At 32.4% G+C, this 23,827-nt stretch overlaps 2 protein-coding genes across 4 annotated transcripts; one reads left to right on the top strand and one right to left on the bottom strand.

The window, feature by feature from the left end:
- The first annotated feature begins 521 nt into the window (after window positions 1-521).
- LOC132610123 (cyclin-dependent kinase inhibitor 4-like) lies at window positions 522-4,220 on the top strand. Its single transcript, XM_060324400.1, has 3 exons — window positions 522-1,193; window positions 3,464-3,652; window positions 3,732-4,220. The coding sequence occupies exons 1-3, from the start codon at window positions 853-855 to the stop codon at window positions 3,799-3,801; spliced, it is 600 nt and encodes a 199-aa protein (XP_060180383.1). The 5' UTR covers window positions 522-852; the 3' UTR covers window positions 3,802-4,220.
- A 12,101-nt stretch (window positions 4,221-16,321) lies between these two features.
- LOC132609999 (transcription factor FAMA-like) lies at window positions 16,322-19,149 on the bottom strand. Of its 3 annotated transcripts, XM_060324235.1 has the most exons (5): window positions 19,013-19,149; window positions 18,789-18,918; window positions 18,297-18,674; window positions 17,486-17,905; window positions 16,841-17,002 (listed from the first exon to the last, which is right to left on the bottom strand). In XM_060324235.1, exons 2-5 carry the CDS (start codon window positions 18,810-18,812, stop codon window positions 16,913-16,915), a joined length of 912 nt encoding a protein of 303 aa, XP_060180218.1. In that variant the 5' UTR covers window positions 18,813-18,918; window positions 19,013-19,149; the 3' UTR covers window positions 16,841-16,912. The 3 variants fall into 3 exon arrangements, with proteins under 3 accessions (XP_060180217.1, XP_060180218.1, XP_060180216.1); XM_060324234.1 differs by lacking the exons at window positions 18,789-18,918; window positions 19,013-19,149 and adding an exon at window positions 16,322-16,588 and having other exon boundaries at window positions 16,906-17,002; window positions 18,297-18,778; XM_060324233.1 differs by lacking the exons at window positions 18,789-18,918; window positions 19,013-19,149 and having other exon boundaries at window positions 18,297-18,778.
- Window positions 19,150-23,827: the final 4,678 nt, after the last annotated feature.

Raw genomic sequence — 23,827 nt, forward strand, 5'->3', positions numbered from 1 at the left:
AAAGAGTATGTATTTTAGATGATTTCAATTGGTTTAAAGAACTTATTTGATTGAAAGTTTTCATAATCATTATAAAGATAATGATTTCAAATTGGAAAAGTTTTATATTCTTAAAAGTTTTTGAAATGATAGGATTTGATAGAGTGAATGTCTAAGGGTTCGCTCGACTCTGATGAGAGTCGGGTGCCCGTCATGCCCTAACACTGTTAGGATGTGACAAAAATCAATAATTTATACGTGAAATAAACGAGCCTGAGTGAAAAAAAAAGCCAAGAAAATTGTCAACAAGAACACTAAATACTTTTTTATCTTTAATTAAAGTCTCGGCGTCGAGCATCAGGTATGAATCCATCTTTCTTAGGGAATACTTTAACCCCAATAGAAACTTTTCGTCTCGAATTTTAATTTAATTGAGCTCCAATTCAGCTATCCAATACCGAGTGAAAAAAAAAAAAGAGAGTAGGAAAGAAAAAAAAATTGCAAGATAATTATATTATTTGAACTAAATATTGAAATAAGAAAAAGTGAGGTGATATCTTTGAAAATAAAATAAAAATGAAGTGTAGTGATAAACTCAATATGTCATGAGATAACTAAAGATAAGTACACATAAAAGTCCCCACACTCTCGCCTGTTTTTTCCCCCTCCTTCCCCTGCTCTACTATATATTCATCTTTCCCTTGTTATTCTCATTTCTCTTTCTCTAACAAACAACTGATTATTCTCTGCCTCTCTCTCTTTCTTGAATATTCATTTCTCTTTCTTTTTTTCTCTGCAAAAAAAAAACTCCATGAAAAGAGCTTGAAAAAAGAAAGAAAAAAAAGTTGAAGATTTTATTGGTTCAAGTGAGAAATGGGGAAGTACATGAGGAAGTCCAAAAAAGCAGGGGAAGTATCACCAATTGGTGTTCTAACAAGGGCTAAAAGTAAAACCCTAGCTGCTCTTCAAAAATCATCAAGAATGGTGGTGTCACCGGTTACCGGCAACGGCGGTGATGGTGAGTCCTACTTAGAGCTTCGTAATAGAAGGCTAATCAAACCCTTTTCAGTTCTTGATGGGAAAAAACAGAAACACAAAGATCCCAATTTGGCAAACCCTAACCCTAAGGGAAAGGACTGTTTGGATGCTCAAGAAATGGAAAATGAGAATAGCTGCTTTGGAGAAAACTTGTTGGAATTTGAAGGTGGAAAAAGGTGGGGTTTGTTTTATTGTTTTTTTTTTTTCATTTTCAGAAAATCTTATGTCTTGTTTGGTTGCCAAGAAAATTTTGAGGAATCTTCTGTTAAAGGTTTTACTAGTTTGCATGTTCATGTATGTTACTGAAAGATTAGAGCAAGGCTTGAAAAAGATTCCTCTTTTTTTTTTTTTTTTACTGTTTCTGTTCTGTGTTTTCACTTGATGACTAATTTTTACTATTTATTGCAAAAATAGTTTAAAAGATTAGTAATATATCTTGTTTATAGATTGCTCAGAAATGTAAATTTCTGGTATTGATTTTTGGTGTTTGGGTTATGAATAGTTTAGATTTTTCTTGATTTAGAATGGAAAAAAAAAAATCTCTGGCTGATTTTCTAAATCTTTTTTCTTGCTTCTAATTTTATATTTATTTGCTTTAGTGGTTTTTCTTAAAACTGGGATAAGAGTGTTGTTTATTGATTCAATATTTGTGTGTAGATTTTTCTTTGTTTCTCTGTATCATTTGGATGATGCAGACAATTGAAAATTTGTGTTCTTGATATTGGTTCAAGTTTTAAGGTTTTGTTCTTCATTCTTGGATTTGGTGTTTGCTTTTTTTGTAGAAGTTACTTTCCACACGGCTCTTTATTCCTCACTCTTCTTTAAAGTTCCTTTTTATGGAGTGTGGACATTTGTTGCAAATATATGAAAAGTAAATTCATGATAAATTTAATTTTATTGAGAAAGTATAGGGCTTATAAGGTCCCCCCAATGGAACCAACCAAAAAAAGGAAAAACTTTAAAAAGCAAAGTCTGCTATACTGGTTTATCTCTTTTAAGAGTGCTGCATTTGGTTACTGAATTAGAACTTTATGGCTGTTTTCTTGAGATTGGTTCATTGATGGAGATTTTTCAAAACTATTAGTAGTAGATTTGTAATTGAACCTCTATCTTGGAGGATTTGTAAATCAGCAGAAACGTTGACGTGCTCATATGGTTCCAATTGAATAATTATTACCTTGTTGACCCAAAATGTATTGCTGATCGTTATCTGAAGTAGTAAATGTTGTCGTATTTGTTTTAGAGATGCCTTATGTATTACCTTTCATTAAAAGAAAATCTTACAGATGTCTTCTTCCATCATGTATATCTTGTTAGATCCTGTTATAGTTTACTCTCCATGTGGTAAAAGTGAGGATTTGTAATTCAGCAGAAACATTGATGTGCTCGTATGGTTCCAATTGAATAATTATTACCTTGTTGACCCAAAATGTATTGCTGATTGTTATCTGAAGAAGTAAATGTTGTCGTATTTGTTACCAATCAAAAAAATGTTGTCGTATTTGTCTTAGAGATGCCTTTTGTATTACCTTTCATTAAAAGAAAATCTTGCGGATGCCTTCTTCCGTCGTGTATATCTTGTTGGACCCTGTTATAGTTTACCCTCCTTGTGGTAAAAGTTAGACAGTTGTATGAAATATTTCTTATAACTACAAGAAAAGAAATCTGGAAGTAGCTACGAACTTCGTCGCTAAATAGATTAGCCATGGATTTTGTGGTTTAGTTCCATCACTAATTCTTGTTTTTTAGTAGTGTTATACTTCTAGATTGATGCAAGAGGACCATCTTTTGGTTGAATCAATGTTTCTCCATGGTTTAGTTGAGTTCTCTATGGCTTTTTTAGCTTGCGCATTTTGGCACTATACTCACCTAACACCACATCCTTGTTGCATTTGATAAATGGCTCTGATTTTGTTCTAATGCGGGGAACTAATACGATTTGCATCACTTTTTTTTAACTTTTTTTTTGATTTGGTGAGTGAAGTAAAGCAAACTGGATGAACTATTTTCTTGATGATTCTGCCTAACATAAGAAAAGAAAAAATAAAAAAAATGGATGGCTGTACTACTAGCTCTTTAGATTTGCCGTCCCATAGGCTATAGTCCATTTATGGTCGTTGAAACTTTCATGGTGAAAAAAAGTTGTTTTGTCTGTAACTGCATGATGCATGCATATTAGTACTTTTCTGCCTTAAATTTGCAAAGTAGCAATGATTGTTGAGAGTCATTTACCTTTAAAAAAATGAATGTGGGGTCCTTCTATGATTGAAGTAATAGGTGGATAAGAAAGCTTTTTGACAGCCACTAAATATTTGCCTTTATTCAGTATGTGTAGCCTTTGCGATTCTGAATTTACCTTCCTTATTTTCTACTATTGATCTGCAAAGATTTAGATCTGAAAGTTTAAACATTTGAATAGAGTTTCCTTCTTTGCTCTTTCTTACAGGACTACCAGGGAGAGCACACCTTGCAGTTTGATAAGGGATTTGGAGACCCCTGGTTCCAGTACGAGGCCGAGGCGTATTAATGCAAATGAAGTACCAAACTCCGTGCGAGCGAATATCCCAACAGCTCATGAAATGGATGAGTTTTTTACCAGAGCAGAAGAGCAGCAGCGGAGAAAATTCATTGAGAAGTACGACTTTGACATGACACATCTTGTACTTGTTATTTATGTTGTCGTCTAATTGACCGTGTTTTGGAACCATTTGCAGGTACAACTTTGATCCAGTGAAGGAGGAGCCCCTTCCCGGACGTTATGAATGGGTGAAAGTAGATTGTTAAAATGCCTTGTCCTGCATTTTCTATGTTTCATCTTTAGGCTTTTAGATAAAGATAGGAAAATAGCATGTAAGTTTTAGTGGCTCTAAGTGGTGGATGGTGAAATTTCTATTTCCCGTCACTCTGAGACTTGTAAAGAAAATTAGAAGGTAGACTAATGATCTGTAACATAGCAGAACTTGTGACATTAAACAACAAATACAAGGAGAGAGATCCTTTGACTAACAGATCATGCAAAAGGGAAAGAAGGGGGGTTGTTGTGGGTAGGCTTAGTAGTAGTAGTAGTAGTAGTAGTAGTGGCATAGAAGGTAGATCTACTAATCTCTTTGTTTTCAGTAGTCTCTCTTGTTCATAATTGTACTGATGGAACTTGTTTTAGACATTCTGAATAAATTGACCCTCAAAGTTTTTGGCCCCTTTCACTTTTTCTTCTTTTTTTCAATCTTATCATCTTTCTCTATCATGTTCTGCTTAAATGTATGGTTGCATTTTGGCTTGTTCCTCTAACATGTGAGACATAAACTGTTCATCAACCGCAACTTGTTGCTGTCTTTCACTATAGAGATGAGGCACTTATTGCACAATTGACCTGCCATTTTTTAGCTGCTTGTGAAAATGGTAGGTTCACTACTATTAGCTTAGGGGGTGTATTGTGGGGTTGCTTTGGTTAGTGGGAATGTCTTCAAAAGATTCTCTTTTTCTTTTTTTTTTGGGCTTTTGTTTTTCTTTTTGTGAAAAAGATAACTATCATGTCTTTCTTTGTACTTATTATTATATGTCAGAACAAAATTTGTTACGATTGGTTTGCAAATTTTGTTCGGATTACCGTTGAAAGAGGGAAATTTTTTAGCGGTGTTGGTGGTTTGGTAGAGGGGTTGGGGGGCTGAGGAGGAGAAGGGCAGGTGAAAATGAAAAAAAATCAATTCAAAAGAATTATTTAAGTAGCCGCTCACTCAATCTCTTAAATTAAAAATAGCTGGTGAATGTACAACATATATATCCTTTAGAATGAATTATGCTGGCTGTTTGTATAAAGATCCCGAAAATTTATTCTACTTGTGCTTTCACAATTACGTGACCGAGTTTTTAAAGAGATTTAACCATAACTACGACAGTGGTTGGATTTAGATTGATCTTGTTTTCTAATCATAGTTTGGTATTGATCGAAGAAGAGGTGTTAAGACCGTCAAAGTAGTTAAGACTTCAATTGTTTGTTAATATGTTAGATTGATTTCTTGTTCGTTTGTTTTGAACTTCTTGTGCCTATTTGAAATTTGTTAACCAGTCCCCTGCTTGTCCATTTTTACGTGATTAAAAAAGGGTCAATTTGGTACACAAAGTATATTGTGTTTATGCAGGATCGTGCTCTAAAGGAGTATGATATAGATAGTGTATATATGCAAACGTCAAGTCTGAAAAGATTAAAACAAAGGAACTCACTTTTTTTATAAAAAAAAATTAACTCACTTTTTTTTGAAAAAACAAATCTCTCTTTTGGAGCTATTTTGTGGAAGGGGAATCTTTTTACGGCAAAGTCTTCAATGGCTTTTCCTTCCACTTGCATTTTTATCCATGCAAAAAATTCAAAAAGAAAAAGGAAAAGTTACAAGAAAAATAACTTTTAATTTGGTACTTTCTTTTTCTCTTGTTCATTTTCTTTGGTACTCCTCATGTTCTAAGATATGTTTGCTAAAGTTAAATGGAGAGGAAAAGCATTCCATCGTCTTGGAAATGCCATGTGGTGAAGTTCGTTACTTCTTTAATGCTAGTACTCCCAAGGTCCGAAATAAGTGTGGTCTTAGCAAAAATCACGTCCATTAATAATTATCGTGCCCACGGTAAATACTAAGTAGCCAAGTGCGGAGCGAATGACTGCTGAAAGCATCTAATTAGTAAGCCCACCGCAAGATGAGTGTTTTCCTATTCCGACAATAAATACAATGTACAGTTTACTAAACTACCCCTATTTATTAGATGTTTTTTGAGAATTGAACAATATTAAAGAGGACGACTTCTTTAACACTAAGGGCATAGTTGAAAACACTTGTCAATTTTTGTCTTCAATTCCTAAGATGACACTTATTTTGGAATAATATTATTTTGCCAAGATGACACTTATTTTGGGACAGAGGGAGTATTATTTATTATGTAAAATTTAGGAAAAATCAATTCCCAATAATCTCTTACTCCATTACATTCACACATTAGACATAATTGTCTACTCTGTTTTCCTTAAGTGGGCATTGATTGACACTTCCTGATCAATTGTTTAATCCTGTTTGAAAATATTGCCTCCCACAATAACTTTGCTTTTGACTGCTTTCAATTTATTTGATCATTACGATTGGTCAGTATATTTTGATATCGTGTGCTTGTCTTAAGTTTAAAAGTTTGAAAAGATTAACGAAAGCTTTTATTTTACTACCTAATGTAAATAAAAGACAAGTCCTTGTCTGTTTTACAAATTATTAAAAGTGGCCTTGAAAAGACAAAGACTATGCATCATGTTGATAATATTATGCATAATGTTGACATATTTCATTCTTCTTGCTACAAAGAAAACAACAATTATACCTCGATCGCGAACTAATGGATAGAGGTTGATATATGTGTCTTCACTAATGGATAGAGGTTGAGATTTCCAGTCATATAAAATATTTTAGAGTTCATTAGTACAAGAATTATCTTGACTAAGCTCTATTATTGCGTTTATTCGACATATGATAGAGCTTTTTTTAATAGTAATTAACTTTATTTTATGTTATTTGAAATCCAATCATTCTCTTTTAATATCTTCTAATACCCGGTTTCATACTTGCATAGTGCATGTACTAGTACATCTGGAGATATATGTAAAAATTATCTAGTAAGAAGTGCCACAAATACTTAGAAACGACATGTTTTTAAAATGGTTGAGGGTAATTCTCAAAGTGTTGCATAAAATGAAGAAAGAAAAAGGGTTAAAGGGTAACTTTCAAACTGTTGGTTCGAACAAAAATGGGAGGCAGGTAGACCCAGATTGTTGAGGTTTGTGCTTATCTGGTAACTATGAAAATTACTATGCTCAGATTGTGTCTCCTCTCTCCTGTTCTCCTTCCATCCCATAAACACAAAATATTTACATGTACCGACTTTACATCAAATTGAAAAATAATAATTTTAGGAATCAAATATTAAAGCTAGGGAATGTATATATGTATTAATTTGTTGAAAAATATTAATTCGATCAAGTCCACCCGCAAGCAGAGCTAGTTAGTCCATCAGTCTATTAATTAATCCTCCACCCAAAACTCCATTACCAGCCTATATAAACACCATTATGGGTGTTGAAAAGAATGTACTTTTCATATGATAAAAACGACTAGACTTTTGAGAACTGCTCTATATTTTTAGGTTATGGACAGAGAAAATATGTTCGTATCGATTTCTGACGACCACTGACTCAAATTGTGATTGGTGTAGATCCGTCTCCGTTAAAAGAAACTGTAAATCTCCTAAACTCGTATTTTAAGTAAATACTACATTATTAAACCATAATATATTGATAATTATTTAAATGCAATACATATGCCTTGACCATAAAAAAATGTGGTGAAATGGTAAAGGTTCCTCCATCGTTATCAAATATTTCGGGTTTAATTTTGGGAATTGAGCTTTCTTTAGTAGGGAGCGCTAAGACCTCCGCCGCCCCTCCCCTCATGCATCCAAGAAGTACATGTTCTAATGGTCATTGAAATGGATTGAGAACCATGATAAAATCAACAAGGTGATTCCTTCCCATTTATCAAAGCTTTGGAGGACAAATATATTACCCTGTACGTACATGTATTAGTGGGAGGTATAGCTTGTATCCCGTGAAATTAGTTGAGTTGTGGGTAAGCAACACAAAGAGTACGTGAATACGAATCAATAGAGCCAGTGAATTCTAAACACCGGATGGGTTAAACTAGAAATAAAAAACGAAACACTTCTAGAATTCAGTGATTTGATGTAAATATAGATCGAGTTAGAGTAAGAGCCCGTTTGGATTGGCTTATAAGTTAGCTTATAAGCTGTTTTCAGCTTTTTTGAGTGTTTGGCTGGCCAGCTTAAAGTCATTTTATGCTTAAAATAAGCTCAAAAAAATAATTGGACCCATTTGACTTAGTTTATCTAAAGCAGCTTATAAGCTGAAAACAGCTTATAAGCCAAAAAAAATAAGTTGGACTACCTCAACTTATTTTTTTCAGCTTATAAGCTGCAAACAGCTTTAAGCTGTAAGCCAATCCAAACGGGCTCTAAGTCTTTTTCCACTCTTACTTCTTTGAATATTTCTCATTTGACGACATATCTAGTGTTTCTTTCTTGAAGTCTCTGCCATTACATTTACATGTAGCAACACATGTAATTTAAAGCACAAATTACATGTGCTTTCCTAGAAATACGGCTGCCATTAATGTGTACAGTTTGTTGCGGTCCTATGCCAATGTCTTTTTTCCCTCAGAGCACAACAGCCAACTGATCCAAATTTTCCTTTTCAATACGTATCTCCCAAAAAGGATTGCTTCCAAAATTTCCTTGGGCCAATTTGATATTAAATGTTTCAGGTCATGGCCTACACTTATGATCGTTTGTGATGAAGCTAACGGTTGATCTTTATCTCTCAATAATTTGGACATGTGAAAAGTTTAGTCAGGGTCGCTGTGACAAGTGCGTCCAGCACATAAACAGTGATATGTGTACCCTTAATGTTTTTAACTCGAACTATATAATATATGTACGTACAAAAATTTTAAAAATACTGTATATACTTTGAATTCGTTTCGGACAGTGCTATAGTTACAGAGAGGGGAGGTAAAATTTGTCAATCATCACATACTAATCCTAATCGGTAATTGGTGTGATTTGGTTCAATAGTGTGAAAAATACCAAGGTGCAATCCATACAGCTGACACAATATAGATTTAGATAAGGGAAAAGGATCAAATATACCCCTCTACTTTTGTTTAATAGTTAAATATACCTTCCGTTAGTCAAAGTAGATAAATATACCCTTTCTGTTAGTCAAAGTAGATAAATATACCCCTTCCGTTAAGAAAGTACACAAATATACCCCTCAGTTGACAGAATCCCCAATTCCACCATTAATTATACCCACCACCACTACAACCAACCCAACACAACCACCACCACCACAACCAGTAAATTCTTCATAGCCTTCCTTAACCATATCCTCGGACATCACTGAACAAAACAATAAAAATCATTCGATCTCAGTAAATACATTAAATCCTTAATACAACATTGAATATCATATGCAAAATACTAGAGAAAGCATGATTGTCATCAGTCAAACATGATTATTATAATATTTCACACTTTATAAAATACTTAGCTATCCAACAAAGAGCTCTGCTTGGAGCAAACTGAGATAAATTTCTTCAAGTATCACTGTATCACATATCCAGGTAGCTAGCAATATTAAAATCAATAAAAATGAAAGCTTTAGGCTCAAAAAGGCTAGAAAATCCCCACCACAAGCCTCCTTTCTAAACAACGGTCCTCCAATCTAAAATTAAAAACTAAAAATCAACAATCTCTTGAAGTTTCAGGCACAAAACAATTGGGGTTGTGGTTAAGGATGGTTATGAAGAATTTACTGGTTGTGGTGGTGGAAGTGGTGGGGTGGTTGTGTTGGGTCGATTGTAGTGGTGGTGGGTATATTTGAGTGGAAAGAATTTAATTTGCAGGTCGGGGCAGGTCGAGCATAGGTTTTTTAAAGTTAAATCGGGTAATTAATGGTGGAATTGGGGATTCTGTCGACTGAGGGGTATATTTGTGTACTTTCTTAGCGGAAGGGGTATATTTATCTACTTTGACTAACGGAAGGGGTATATTTATCTACTTTGACTAACGGAGGGTATATTTAACTATTAAACTAAAGTAGAGGGGTATAAAGTAGAAAGAAATGTGAGCGGAGGGCTAACTTTAGACGTATAAAAAAATGCGTGTGACTTAACGAAATAGTATGAAACTTATAGAAGTTCAGCATTAAGGTTGGATACACATACTCGGAATATTCAAGTAGACTAGTCTTGTGCTGATGATATTGCTAAAGATACACATATTTGGACGATCAAATTCATATCTTATCGGATGCCAAAAATATGATTGATACTATACTAAAATGGATGAAAATCTCATGGGAGATAGATGTTACATGTGAAGTTTTCTGCAAATTGACGAGTCTTCGAAGATGTAATAAGGTATATATTCCTAGATCTTGAGATATATTACCTCACAATTTAGCTAAATTTCTATTTCGACGTTGAATAGGATTGATTGGGTTTATGCTTTTCCGAGTTAAATTTTAAGTGATATTATTGCATCTTTTTGACTATTTGAGATCACCTATTGTGCATTAATATAATAAAGTTATTAAAAAAAAAAAGTGTTACCTTCATTTTTTTTGCAGGTTGTGCTGCTCAATATGACACAGCAAATATTCCGTGAAATAGTACTTGAGGTGCATGTAAGTTTTTGAATATCATCATTTAAATGGGTAAAAACTTAGCTTTTTTTGATAGATGGTACAATAGTTTTTGATATTTCAACCATTTTAAGATATCGAGAAAGATAAATTAAATTCACAAACAGATATAAAAAACTTTAAACAAATAAAAGTTTTGTTGCATGTTTTCTGCTGTTCAAACAGCTAAACCGTCATGGCGTCATCCTTAACGTTTCACTCTTTAGGGGTGCGATTATTGGTTGGAGATTTTATCAACTGTCCAAGATTTCTATGTCTTTATGGCAATGTAACTGCTACTAATCAAATGATTAATCTTGCAAGAAATTGGTTGGATTTGTTCTTATCCTCTATATCTCCTGGGAAACTTGAAGTTAATGCTAAATTCTTTTTAAGGAGGAATTTTGGCATGTTGCCTCTACTTGCTTCTTAGATACCTTTACCTTTTTGGAGTACAATAATAAGTTATAGTATTACCTATTCAAATAAATAATTTGAATGAAATCTTTTAATAGAGGTAGCGATAAAATATGAAAGTAAACCTTAAGGAAAAGGATGGTTGGATCAAATTTGGATGGACGAAAAACGATTAGTATAATAAACATTCGTGATCTAAATCTTCTAATGCTTATTTAGGTCGATTGGCACTACTAAAACTCAACTAGTTTAAATCAATTTTTTTCCTTCATTTTCATTTTATTTCCCAATTTGTAATTATATTATTGTGTTATAACATATTTCTCAAATCTCTCCTTGTCCCATCCCCCAAATACCTTCACCTCCCCCCTCCCTCTCGACAAAAAAAAAATGCTCCAGGGTAGGATACCTGTAATTACCTTCTAATTTATCTTATTATATAAAAAAAAAAAATTATATCGTTAGCGGACAGAATTTAAAATCATACTTTTATAAGTTAATTTTGACGCCCCCATATGTAATGGATCCTTAACAAAATTTCTAAGTGGGCCGTACCTTGGTCCCGCATATACATTGGGTCGCAACTTGGCTTTTTTTGGGACTGATAAACCAGTTTTTAGTATGACAAGTTAAACAACTACTCAATAAAAGTGGATTCATTTCTTGTATAAGCAATGTACTTTGCTGAGTAACTGGATCATGAGTAGCCATTCTCAGCTGATTAACGCAAATGTCAATTTTTAGGCTATCATTTAAATTTAATTCTTATTTTTAAAACTTGTGCAAATATAACCATTTGGACTGAGAAAATATTAGGATGTCGTCTAGCGTGTACAAAATTTTAGATCGTGGTCTAACGTTTTCTCATAAGATTTGCAATTTGCTCAAAAAATAGCTTTAAACCACGGCCTAAAAGGTCCATAAGTTGCAGGAGAAATAAAAAGAGAATCATTTACGAAGGAATTGTCGCAAAGCGGGACAATTTGCCAAATTCTGATTAATAACCCAATCCAAAAGTGACTACTTTCTACGAATTTCCACATACTAACTATTTTTCAAAAATTGATCCGAAAGGTGGCTAGCCAGTGCAATTTTTTCTATAATGTTTGGCTCTTAGACTTGAGGCTAGTTGTGGTAATGAATTATTCAATTGAACACAAATTCACTTGTTAGATGATATTTAGGTAATTCTCAATGTTGGGCCGAATAGAAGCACAATGAATGGGCTCAATATGAATTTTTGCCAAACTTCGACAGCTAGACTCGACCTAAATTTAGCCCAATCTGACCCATCTTGATATCATTTTCCTAATCTTTTATATTTCACATTTAGGAGAAGGGTCATTCACTCCCTATTCTTTTAGAGGTTGCTTGCGACGGTAGCATTATTTAAGAAACAGAAGAAACATCCCATCTTTTATGTAATTTCCATAATATATATATGTATAAAAAATAAAAAAATAAAAAAAAACTCCAACAAATTGTTCTATTAACATTTGACTTTATTTATATGAAGTTTCTTTCACACTGACTACGACATGAATTTAAGTTTTATGCTAGATAGTATAAATAGAGTTAGATCACTTATAAGGTATTACATGTAAAATTATGGGATAAATATTAATTGATAAACCCATGAAAATAGCAGTTAACATGCTAAGACTACATTGATTAACATTGTAAGTGTATCCAGCTTAAATAATCACAAACGATGAGAAAAAAAGAGTGAAAACGTTCTTGTCGGTTCCCAACCACTTAGGATAACAAAGACGTAAAGTACTGTAGTGCTAACGAGAGCTTTTAGCATAATAAATCAAAGCCTAATAGGTTTCAATTTCATATCCCCTTTCCCTATTTCCCATTTAGTAGGAAATATTAAAAAGAAAAAAGAAAGTAAAGCACCAAGAATGGAACATCTTCCCTGCCAAAAGAAAATGAAAAATGAATGTAGAAGAAAATGATAACATAATCTACAATGTTGGAGGGTGGGATAGATAACATCTCTTCATTCTTAATCAGAGGTTCCAGATTCAAGCCCTGTATATAAAAAAAATCGTAGTAAGAAGTGTTTCTCGTTCTAACATTTGTCTTACACCGACAGGAATCCAAATTAGTCGAACCACAAATAAAAAGAAAATTATACAAGTCAAATGTTTGAGTAATAGGAACATAGTAAAAGCCAAAGTCATCTGTTATTAGGACTGGGTACATTTTTGTCCAGTTGACCTTTTATGAACATATATATCTGTCAAAAGAGGAGGGTATCATATATATAGAAACAACAATCAGCAAGAACACACCATAATGTTCTGGTCTGATTTTTTGTGAAAGTATTATTGCTACCATATGTTTTAATTTCAGTAACCAAGAGCTACTTAATTCAGCGTAAAGGACCACCTATATATTCAAGTTTATTGTATTTTCACTTGCTAACTATTTCTCTCTCTTTGGGAGGGGAGAAAGTGAAAGAATGATCCTCTGTGTTCACTTACAAATTAAATAGTAAAAAAATGAGCTTACAATAACTTTCTGTAATTTTGATTGCTAGCAACTTCACTAAGGTGGAAATTAGTAATGAATTTACCAACGCTTCTAGATAGTAAGGGTCCCGGGAGAAAGTGAGTGATTTTTTGTGTCCACTTACAAATTAAATAAAAGAAAAGGATCTTATAAAACTCTTCTGTGTTTTGAGTGGTAGCAACTTCCACTACGATAGAAATCGATAATGAATTTACTAAGGCTTCTGAGTAGCGAGGGATAAGCTAGCTATTATAATCACCAAAATGATCTTGATTAAGCTAATCTCGTGAGACAAGAACTAGTATATGTACTTTCAAGAACAAAACTGGTGCAAAGATTGTTGTTAGTCTCATTGTCGATCTATACTCAATCGTGTTAGGTGTGAATACTTTTAATGGTGTATACGAGATCTTTTGAGAAAAATCGTGTGAGCTTGATTAAAAGTGGACGATATCAGACCATACTAAGAAATATCTTTGAATATTTTTAACTCAACAAGAGATCACACATCATGCTGTCATTATATTTTTCAATTTCTTTTTGGCTTATCACACTCAAAATTATGTACTTGTCACTTTTTAAAGAAGGGAGTTGCGTTTGAGTTTAACTTGGAGATTGAAGACTTCTTTCTTTACTCGTCAGTGTGATAAGACCAAGCTCATGAGCTTATGGCCCCAGGTCGGAGCAAGTTGTTAAGACCACCTTTTTTATGTACCCATATGTTTCCCCCATGCGGCGACATGGGGGCGAAAAGGAAACAGAGGGATGGACTTTCTCTCGCTTTTGGCATGCGGATCCCTAGTGGGAGGCTCGCACGAGGGGCTATTAGCTCAGTGATAGATTGCGCCCCTGATAATTATGTTGTGTCTGGGCTGTGAAGGCATTGTTTTAAAAGACAGTGTCAGGACTCGCCCCGGGGCTCGCCTCGGGGCAGGGCAGTGGCAAAACGCCTTGGGGCTAACGTGCGGGGCTTAGTTCCTATGAGGCTTACGCCCTAAGCGCCCAACCGTACGCCCTAAACACGCGTAACGCCCAACGCCCAGAGCTCGCCTAACAGTTCTTACACAAATTATATTTTAAATTCATTAATTAAAATCATTCACCCTCATAATTGTTTAACAAAATAATGATACTTAATAGTTTTTCATCTATAGAAATAGAAGATTGGGTGTAACTCATATAACAAGTCGTAGTATTGGATATTTACTATTTGAGAACGTCGTGAGGGTGAATATCACTTAATTTTTTTAAAAAAAACACATAGCGGAATTGTACATTTTCACTTGTCATTGGTCATAAGTCCTATGTATCAGAATTATCATATAATTTTATTTTTTGTTCATGAAGAAGTTATGTTTTAATTGTAATATTGATTAATTTTATTGATTATTTGCTTATAGGGAGATAAAATGAATAGTATGATAGTAATAGTGTTTTAAGAAACTGTGTTTTTTTCGTGTTTGAAAGTTAAAATGTTAGAATTGTTTTGCATTTCATAATAGCTTTTATTTCATTGTATTGTTTATACTTGTAAAATTATGTTATATATAATTACAAGTTATAAGCGGTGTATAATGGATTGCTTTGATCATTTTTTTGTGAGGATCAAGCGCGCCCGCGCGCTCACACACACACACACACACACACATATATACATATATACATACATACATATATATATATATATATATATATATATATATATATATATATATATTTCATTTATTTACAGTTTTTTTTAATGTAATTTTACCTATTTAAAAATATTTATTGTAATTATATTATTTTAAGAAATACTAAAAATTAAATACCCATGAGGCTTACGCCTCGTCGAAGCGTATGTAAAACGCCCCGCCTTACGCCCCCGCCTTTTAAAACACTGTGTGAAGGCTCTCATCCACATGGATAGTCCAATCAATGTGCTCATCGATGCCTCTCATCGAGATCATTAATATTATACCAAACCCCATCAATTGAATCATTTTTTTGAGAAATATGAGACATTTAAGTTATACAAGAAAAGAGATCTATTAGCTAACATATTTATAAATATTTTGTGTTTCTTATATAACCATAAAAGCAAATGATTGGACAGTTCTAGATCTTACTGATGCATATGTCTGTAGACTATACGAGTCAAAATCGAAACCCCACATGCCATTCTTTAGCATGCGCGCATGAATTATCAAACTGCAAACATGACAAAATTATTTATGTAAGAAAACTGTCTGGGAACCCCAAAAATAAAATAAATAAATAAATAAATAAATGATGCCTGATAAATTAGAAGACCAAACCAAACTCCTAGGACAGGTGACCCTACAAATTAAAGGAGTCTAATACTTCCAAGATTTAATCCTGACAAAGTCAATTCCCTCCAAAAACAAGGTACAATTTGGCAGTGCATGAACGTTGACCTTCTCTAAGTCACATAATTGCAAAAAGAAAAAAATCCCCTCACTTTATATCCATTTATTATCAATTGACACCTTTAGCAGCTTAGCTATAGATAGATATTGTCATTATAACCACTCTTATTTTTTCCATTACATGTGCCGCTTTAGCATTTCTCTCCAGAAATGTTATGTTGATAGCGACCTTTGCAGTTGTATTTTTGGCATGAGAGAGGATCCTTTTATTTCAAGTTTTTTCAATTAGTGTATCTCAGTGTTTTTCATTTACTTTTCACTCGCTATTCGGTATCGTATTGAGTTGTGACTAAATTTGAATTCGTGCCGGAATCTACAATAGAATAAAGCGTTCCCTAATAAATATAATTTCACACTCAAGGCTCAATTATGAGACCTCTGATTCTCCACTACAATCCGTGTTGGTAGTGTATCTTAGGTATTATGAACATGAAAACGACCATCCAAGGGGACGTCATGGGATGCAGTAGTGGATTTGATCCATCCACCCTTAACTATATGTTTCGGGTTAGAGCCTTGAGAATGAAGAAAATTTTTGTAGGGAGCGATTCTATATTAGTCAGTTTAGTGAATTTTGGATACAAGATAGTTAAATTTGAAATAAAAAAAAGAAACATGAAACGAGGCAAAACTGTCAATTTTCTCTCTTGGGGGGATGATCGTGACATCTGAATTGTGTGTACGTTGATTGCTCTTTTGGACCTACTATCTCTCACCAACAGAGACATCGAGCAATTCTATCAATCCAAGTTGGCCAAATGGACAAAAATCACTTAATATTTTTTGTTTCTGCTTACACAATGATCATTTTCTTATTTACCTATTTCGTTGATCCTACACCACAATCTTGATGCAATCAAAATTTTGTTGTAGCTTACACCATAAGGAATAGAGAGAAACACATGGTGACAATTGCCTGCCATGCATCAAATCATTTAGTTACTAGCTAAAGACCAACAACAGATATATGACAATTCACAAGAAAGAATTCTGAGCTCATCGTAAAGCACAAAGAGACCATAAATGTATAGGATCTTGCCAAGTTCATAGATACACATCCATGATTTTGTGCTTTCAATGAACTTTGAGTCACATATATTTGAATTTAAAATTTTATTTGAATGCTCAATAATATGTTTATGAAGACCCTAATAAGAGCTCAACTCCAAAATTAAACAAGAATTGCTATATGATATAAGTTTACAAGAAAATATTTTGGTAGCCTCCCACTACCTTTACTTCATATGGCACTATTTGCATGGAAAAAACTGAATATTTGCTGGATCAAATTTGCTATATTATCAGCTGTAAACCTCGTTTCACCAGAAATCTGCACAAATGAAAAATCAAAACATGATGAAATAATTTCGTGAAGAATTTAATTTATATACATTAATAAGTAGTTAATAAAACTTTACACTATTGACGTAATCTAATCGACAAGAGCAAATTATTACTTTATTTTTTAGGTTACAATATCAACTAGCAATGAAGAGTTGAAGAGTTACCTATTGTTGTATGTCAATTTGTCTATACGCAGTTAGTACGTGCATATAACTTTAATTCAGTGGCGGAGCCAAATAGATCTAGCGGTCAATTGAAAACTCTTCATTATATCGTATATTAGAAAATTATGCTGCGTATATAGGTACAAAATTACTTTTTATACATATTGTACATATAAAATCTTGAATAACCTTATCAAAATTCCTTACATCGCCACTGCTTAAACTTTTAAGTAAATAACAGTATGGTCGTTAATTAACAACTCAAGTGTTAAATGAGATAGTCACACTGTTCAATGAATACGCACCTTAACATTGAATGAATATAGAACAGTTTGTTCAATGGTGGTAACATTTGTATGAATAATGTTAAGCTGGAAATCTTCTAAAGCAGAAATAGTGTTAATGAGTTGGCCTGGCCTTCTTTTTGACAAAATCTTGATCATGGCATTATCAAAACCTATAAGCTTCACTTCAACATCAGCCAAACATGACTTGCTCTCAGCTGTTTCTTCTTGAATTCCAATTTCATTTTCATTTTCATTTGCAAGAGGAAAATTAGGAGCAAAAACTAATGGTGGCTGTGGAGGATTTTGAATTTCCATGATTGATGTTGATGAATCATCGCCATAGATTTTCCTTCTCTTCTGTGATTCAAGGCATTGCAAGAGTTGCTCCAATTCTCGGACAAATTCTATTGCTCCACCAATAATTGAGGCTTGATCTCCCTGGGAAATTCCCAAAAGAATATAATAAAATGTCAAACATATAACTCCCTCCTTTCTATTTCATTTTATACGGCGGTGTGTGACTGATACAGATTTTAAGAAACAAGAAAAGGACTTTTGATATGTCCGGATCCTCCAAAAAAATATCGTTGCACCCGTCTCGGATCCTCCAAAATACTTTAGGAGGATCTAAGCAACATAGCATATGCTTATGTAGTACGCAATCTTAAACATGTGATATGGCATTTCTATGGCGATAAGAGTGTGTCATTAAAGGTAAAATAAAATGTTTAAAGTTAATAAAGAGTTATACAAATAAAAGACTATCATTGAGAAGAGTGTGATATAAAATAAATAGAGAGAATGACATTTAAGTTTGAGAATTTAATACCCTTTGTACATAGGAGCTTGGCATGAGAGACCTCAATACATGAAGATGTTCATTCATTTGCTTCCTTCTATTCCTCTCCACTTCAATATGTGTCATTCTTTGGTTCTCAACTTCCTCACTACTCTTCATTCTTGTTCTTTTCCTCTTCTTCTTGCTGTCATTTGCTTGGCTATTTTCAATATTTTCACCAAGAAAACTTAATTGTGATGTGGCATTAATTTCTACTTTATCACTAATCTCTTTCAACTTCTCTTCCTTTTGTGGCACCATCAAGGATTCTTCATTAACCATCTCATGTGAATGTTGATAGTTATGACAATATGGATCATCAAGAGAGTAGTAGTCATTTAGACTTGGAAAATTTGTAAGCAAAGAGGGCTGCAACAATATTTCATGTTCAAAGGGAAACAACATGGTGAAAACAAGTATCAAGGAAAATGATAAAAAGAATATTAAAGATGTACCAATATATAATAGATGTGTGGGGGATACCTGGTTGTTTTCTTTTTTCTCCATTGTATGTTTTTTTTTGGTATTTTACCCTAAAATCCTATTGGTACACAAATTCATGCAAACTCTGTCCTTTGGTGAATTATCAATCCTTGGGTCCACCTCTAGAAACCTGACAAATTCAGAAACAAACTATCATGACACTATTAGGAAGAAAAAAAAAATGAAATAGTTGTGGATAAGAAGACGGGAATTTGTGGATTAACCTTTGGAGAAGAGGATATAACTCATAAGTATTAAATTAAACGGGATTTTCTTGAATGGAAAAAGACAAAAGGTAAACAAGATGATCCATTAAAGAGTATATATGGTGTTGAAGGGCTTGATGAGATTATCTGAAAATGATGGACCAGGGTATCCTGCTAGAAAGGCTGCCTTTGACTTTTTGGTTGCTTTTTGCTTCGGTAGCAATACATGGCCGTGCATGTTCCTATTCATTTTAATTAGCCGGTCTTTAAAATTTGTATTTTGAAAATAACTTTTAAAAATATTATAATTATTATTATATATAGCAACATATACAAAATGTATTTTATGTACTATCACTTTAGTTATAATTAAAAAATGGAATTAAGTTTTTGAGATGGAAAGAGTCGAATTTTTTTCTCATTATCATGACAATAAAAGTTGTTCATCGATGTAAAAGAAAATTAGTAAGAATATGAGAGAAAATTAATATTTTGATTCTAAATTTTTTCTTATAAATTATTTAATATTTTATATGTATATCGAGGTTGATATTCATTTCAATTAAGTAATTGTTCAGATCCAAACATAAGAACCATTGTTGTATATATTGGATTTTTTAAAAGCAAAACTAATAAAATATTTTTATGAAATTAATTAAAAAATATATTATAATTTTTTATGTTACAATTATAGATAAAACAAATTGTTACAAAGAAATCAAAATTAGAAAGATATATGTTATATCATTAATCACCAAATTTTAATTCTGAAATGAAAATATAAAAGAAAACAATAACCAGAGACCGCAAATGAGAGTAAATAAGTAAAGTATTGACAATGAAGGAAAATGGGGATAAAAGTCACTCCCTCCCTTCACTTTTACTTGTCGACGTTAACATATCAAGAAAAAAAAATCTTTTTTTTATTTTACCCTTCACATTAATTATTCATTTTTAATCATTTTCTGTGACTATTGAGACAATACACCAATAAATATGGATATTATGATAAAATATAGTATACTTTATTTATTAATTCTCAAAGAACGTGAAAAATCAAAAGTGAACAAGTTATGTGTAGGAGAATTAGAATAACTTTTTGTACAAATTTGCATTGCTATTGTTCGTCATCTCTTCACGTTTAAAGTATTGACAAAGAAGAAAAACGGAGATAAAAGTCACTCCCTCTGTTTATTTTTACTTGTCCACGTTAACATATCAAGATAAAGAAACTAATATAGTAATTATTAATTAGTATGAAACTTCAATTATGTTGATTGTGTATAAAGATAACGACTACGCATATATTATAGGCATATATATTTGTATACATGTCATCCTTTTTCTTGTATTCCTTTATTTATCGTGGCGACCATCAAGCTAGGCAATGCAAGAAGAGTGAGGAGAATCATGCAGAAGGGGCTGGCCATTAATTTACTTCTGTGTGTTCTTATTATTAATTTTACCCTTTAATTACTCATTTTCAAATTATTTTCGAATGCTATTGAGACTTACACCAATAAATATGAATATTATGGTAAAATATATACTTTCTCTGTCCCATATTACTTGTCACTTTCCCTTTTGCACGCTCGCTAAGAAATCAGAAGTAAAAGATATATTTTACTATCTTACCCCTATCTCTCTCCAATAAATACATTTATTTTCAAGAACATTTATTATTAAGGGTAAGATGGGAAAGATTTATTAATTTTATCTTATAATTTTATGTTGGTTTTGTAAATGAACAAGTAATTTGGACATATATTTTTAGTAATGTGGCCAAATAATATGGGACGGAGAGGATAAGATGTAAAACATTTAATTAATTTTATTTTGGTTCTGTAAATGAACAAGTAATTTGGATATATGTTTTTAGTAATATTGAGTAATTCATTTATGAACAAGTAAAAGTGCAAGGACGAAATAAATATATGTCGGACAATTAAAATTGAAATGCATACTTGTATACATGAGCAGAGAATAAATATCCAGTAAAAAAATAGTTTAGTAATGTGGCCAAGTAATATGGAATGGAGGAAGTACTTTATTTATTAATTCTTAAAGAACTTGAAAAGTCAAAAGTCAACAAGTATAAGTGAACGGAGGAAATAAATGTGTCGAAGAATTAAATTTGAAATGCATACGTGTATACATGAGAAGAGATAAATATTCAGTACTATGACATATGACCACGTGGTATAAAAAAGTAGTTGGTTAAAATGTACAGTTTATATAACTTGTGGTACAAATTTTTATTGATGTCTTAGTCTTCTCTTCACACTTAGATATATTAGAAATAGAAAAGAAGAAAAATATAGAATAGAAAAATAGACATATATTTTTAGTAATGTGGCCAAGTAATATGGACGAAGGGAGTGCTTCATTTTTATTAATTCTTAAAGAACGTTAAAAGTCAAGTATAGTAATGTGGCCAAGTAATATGAGACGAAGAGAGTACTTCATTTATTAATTCTTAAAGAACGTGAAAAGTCAAGTAATGTGGCCAAGAAATATGGGACAGAAGGAGTACTTCATTTATTAATTCTTAAATAACATGAAAAGTCAAAAGTGAACAAGTAAAAGTGCATGGAGAAAATAAATGTGTCGGATAATTAAAATTGCAGTGCATGCATGTATACATGGGAAGAAAATAAATATTCAGCAAAAACGTGAAAATTCAAAAGTGAACAAGTAAAAGTGCACGGAGGAAATAAATATGTGTCGGATAATTAAATTTGAAGTGCACACATGTATACATGAGAAGAGAATAAATATTCAGTACTATGGCATATATCCACGTGCGATTTATGACAAATTCAAGTGCACGGAGGAAATAAATTTGTGTAGGAGAATTAAAATTGAACTGCATATGTCTATACATGAGAAGAGAATAAATATTCAGCTAGAACACGAAAAGTCAAAAGTGAACAAGTAAAAGTACACGGAGGAAATAAATGTGTCGGAGAATTAAATTTGAAGTATAAACGTCTATACATGAGAATGGAATAAATATTAAGTACTATGACATATACCTACGTGGGATATAAAAATAGTTGGTTAAACTGTACAATTTATATAACTTATGGTACAAGCATTCATTGCGTGTATAATTTTTAAAACCCATGGTACAACCATGGGAAGTTGTGTTCGTCCCTTTACCACTTCATATATAATAGAAAAATATATATATATATATATATATATATGTGTGTGTGTGTGTGTGTGCGCGCGCGCGTATATATATAGAGACGCTAATCAGGATTTCAAATTTATGGATTTTAAATTTTAGAACGATGATATTAAGTGTTAAATAATGAGTTCTAAATTTAATCTTTACGCATATTTAATGAATTTCTTAATACAAATGTATTGTTCGAATAAAAGCTACTGGGCTTGATCGAGCCTGTGTCTGGGCTTCTATACACTTAATACGTGCACCACTACAAAAAAAAAAAAAAAAAAAGACACATATATCTGAAAGAGTTTAACTTATATACATTGATAATATAACTATTTTACTCTTGTATGTTACTTGAAAAGTAATTGCACGTAATTACTTATAATAACTGGAGTTAGTAATCTAAAAATAAAATATGCAATCTTTATAACAAATTACTAGATGATGAAAGCCCGTGCTAGCACGAGCCCAACACAAAAAATAGCACCACACTTTTTTTTTTTTTTAGTTTGTCTAAAAAAGAATGATATATTTTTATGTTTAGAAATCATTTAACTTGAAACTTTCCCTTTTACCTTTAATGAAATGATTTAAATCCACACAAATATCTATGACTTGTTTTAGATTACAAGTTTCAAAGATTTTTCCTTTCTTTTTTAAACTTCGTGCCTAGTCAAATTATGTCACATAAATTAGGACAGAGAGAGTAACTTTTAGTAATATAATTATGAAATTTTTATTATAGAAAGTATTATAATTCAATTAATTGAAAATATCAATAAATTATTTTACTTAGTCCGCTTCTCCCATATATGACTTTCCTGGTTTGGTTCTTCAATTGAAAGATTTGAAATACACATTCTCCTATCGAGTTTCATGCCATTATCTCTTTCTACTCAACGACACTGAAAAGCGCTTTCATGTGTTAGCATTTGTTGTAGTCTTAAATTTTTAAGTATATGTGTATACGTTTCTTGACCGTTTATATTTTGTCTTCTTGATGTTATTCCTCATTATTTGTGTAAGACGTATGTGTCTAAAATTAGTGCATTTTTATCCTTACCCAAAGGTATAAGTTTTAAATTTTTTGGTTTTATGACTTCTTTAGCGGTTTTTGTGTTCAATTTAAATCGTTATTTCTTTTTCCCTGAATTTCTCTTCTTTAAATTTTCTCTAAGCGTACCTTTACCATTTTCTGAACTTATTATCATTAATTAAATGTCCTTTTTTTTTTTTCAATTGTCTCCTACTTCTTCACTTGGACCCCACCTAATTTTTTATTTTTTTTTAAACTATGAACTATTATAGAAGAGTGGGTTGACGACCAAACCCACTCTTCTATAATAGTAGAAAAATTGTACCGATACTATTAATATTTTATTATACCGTCAGTAGGAGAGGAGCCTGTGGGTTAATTTACACCTCATGAATTCACTCACCTCCCTAACGTATTATTAATGTGAATCACAAGCAGAACTAACTTTATCACCTCTTTGCACGAGGCTTTAATAAATACTTAAACCCTGTCATATGATTTTATGAATTAAAGTGAGTGAATTTTTTTCAAAACTTTGAATTGAACCTTTCTTATGGATTGAATGTTTGAGATTGGTTTAATCATAATATCATGCACGTGAGCACCTTTGCAGTCT

The sequence above is a fragment of the Lycium barbarum genome, chromosome 9, assembly GCF_019175385.1.
Source record: "Lycium barbarum isolate Lr01 chromosome 9, ASM1917538v2, whole genome shotgun sequence".
NCBI lineage: Eukaryota > Viridiplantae > Streptophyta > Magnoliopsida > Solanales > Solanaceae > Lycium > Lycium barbarum.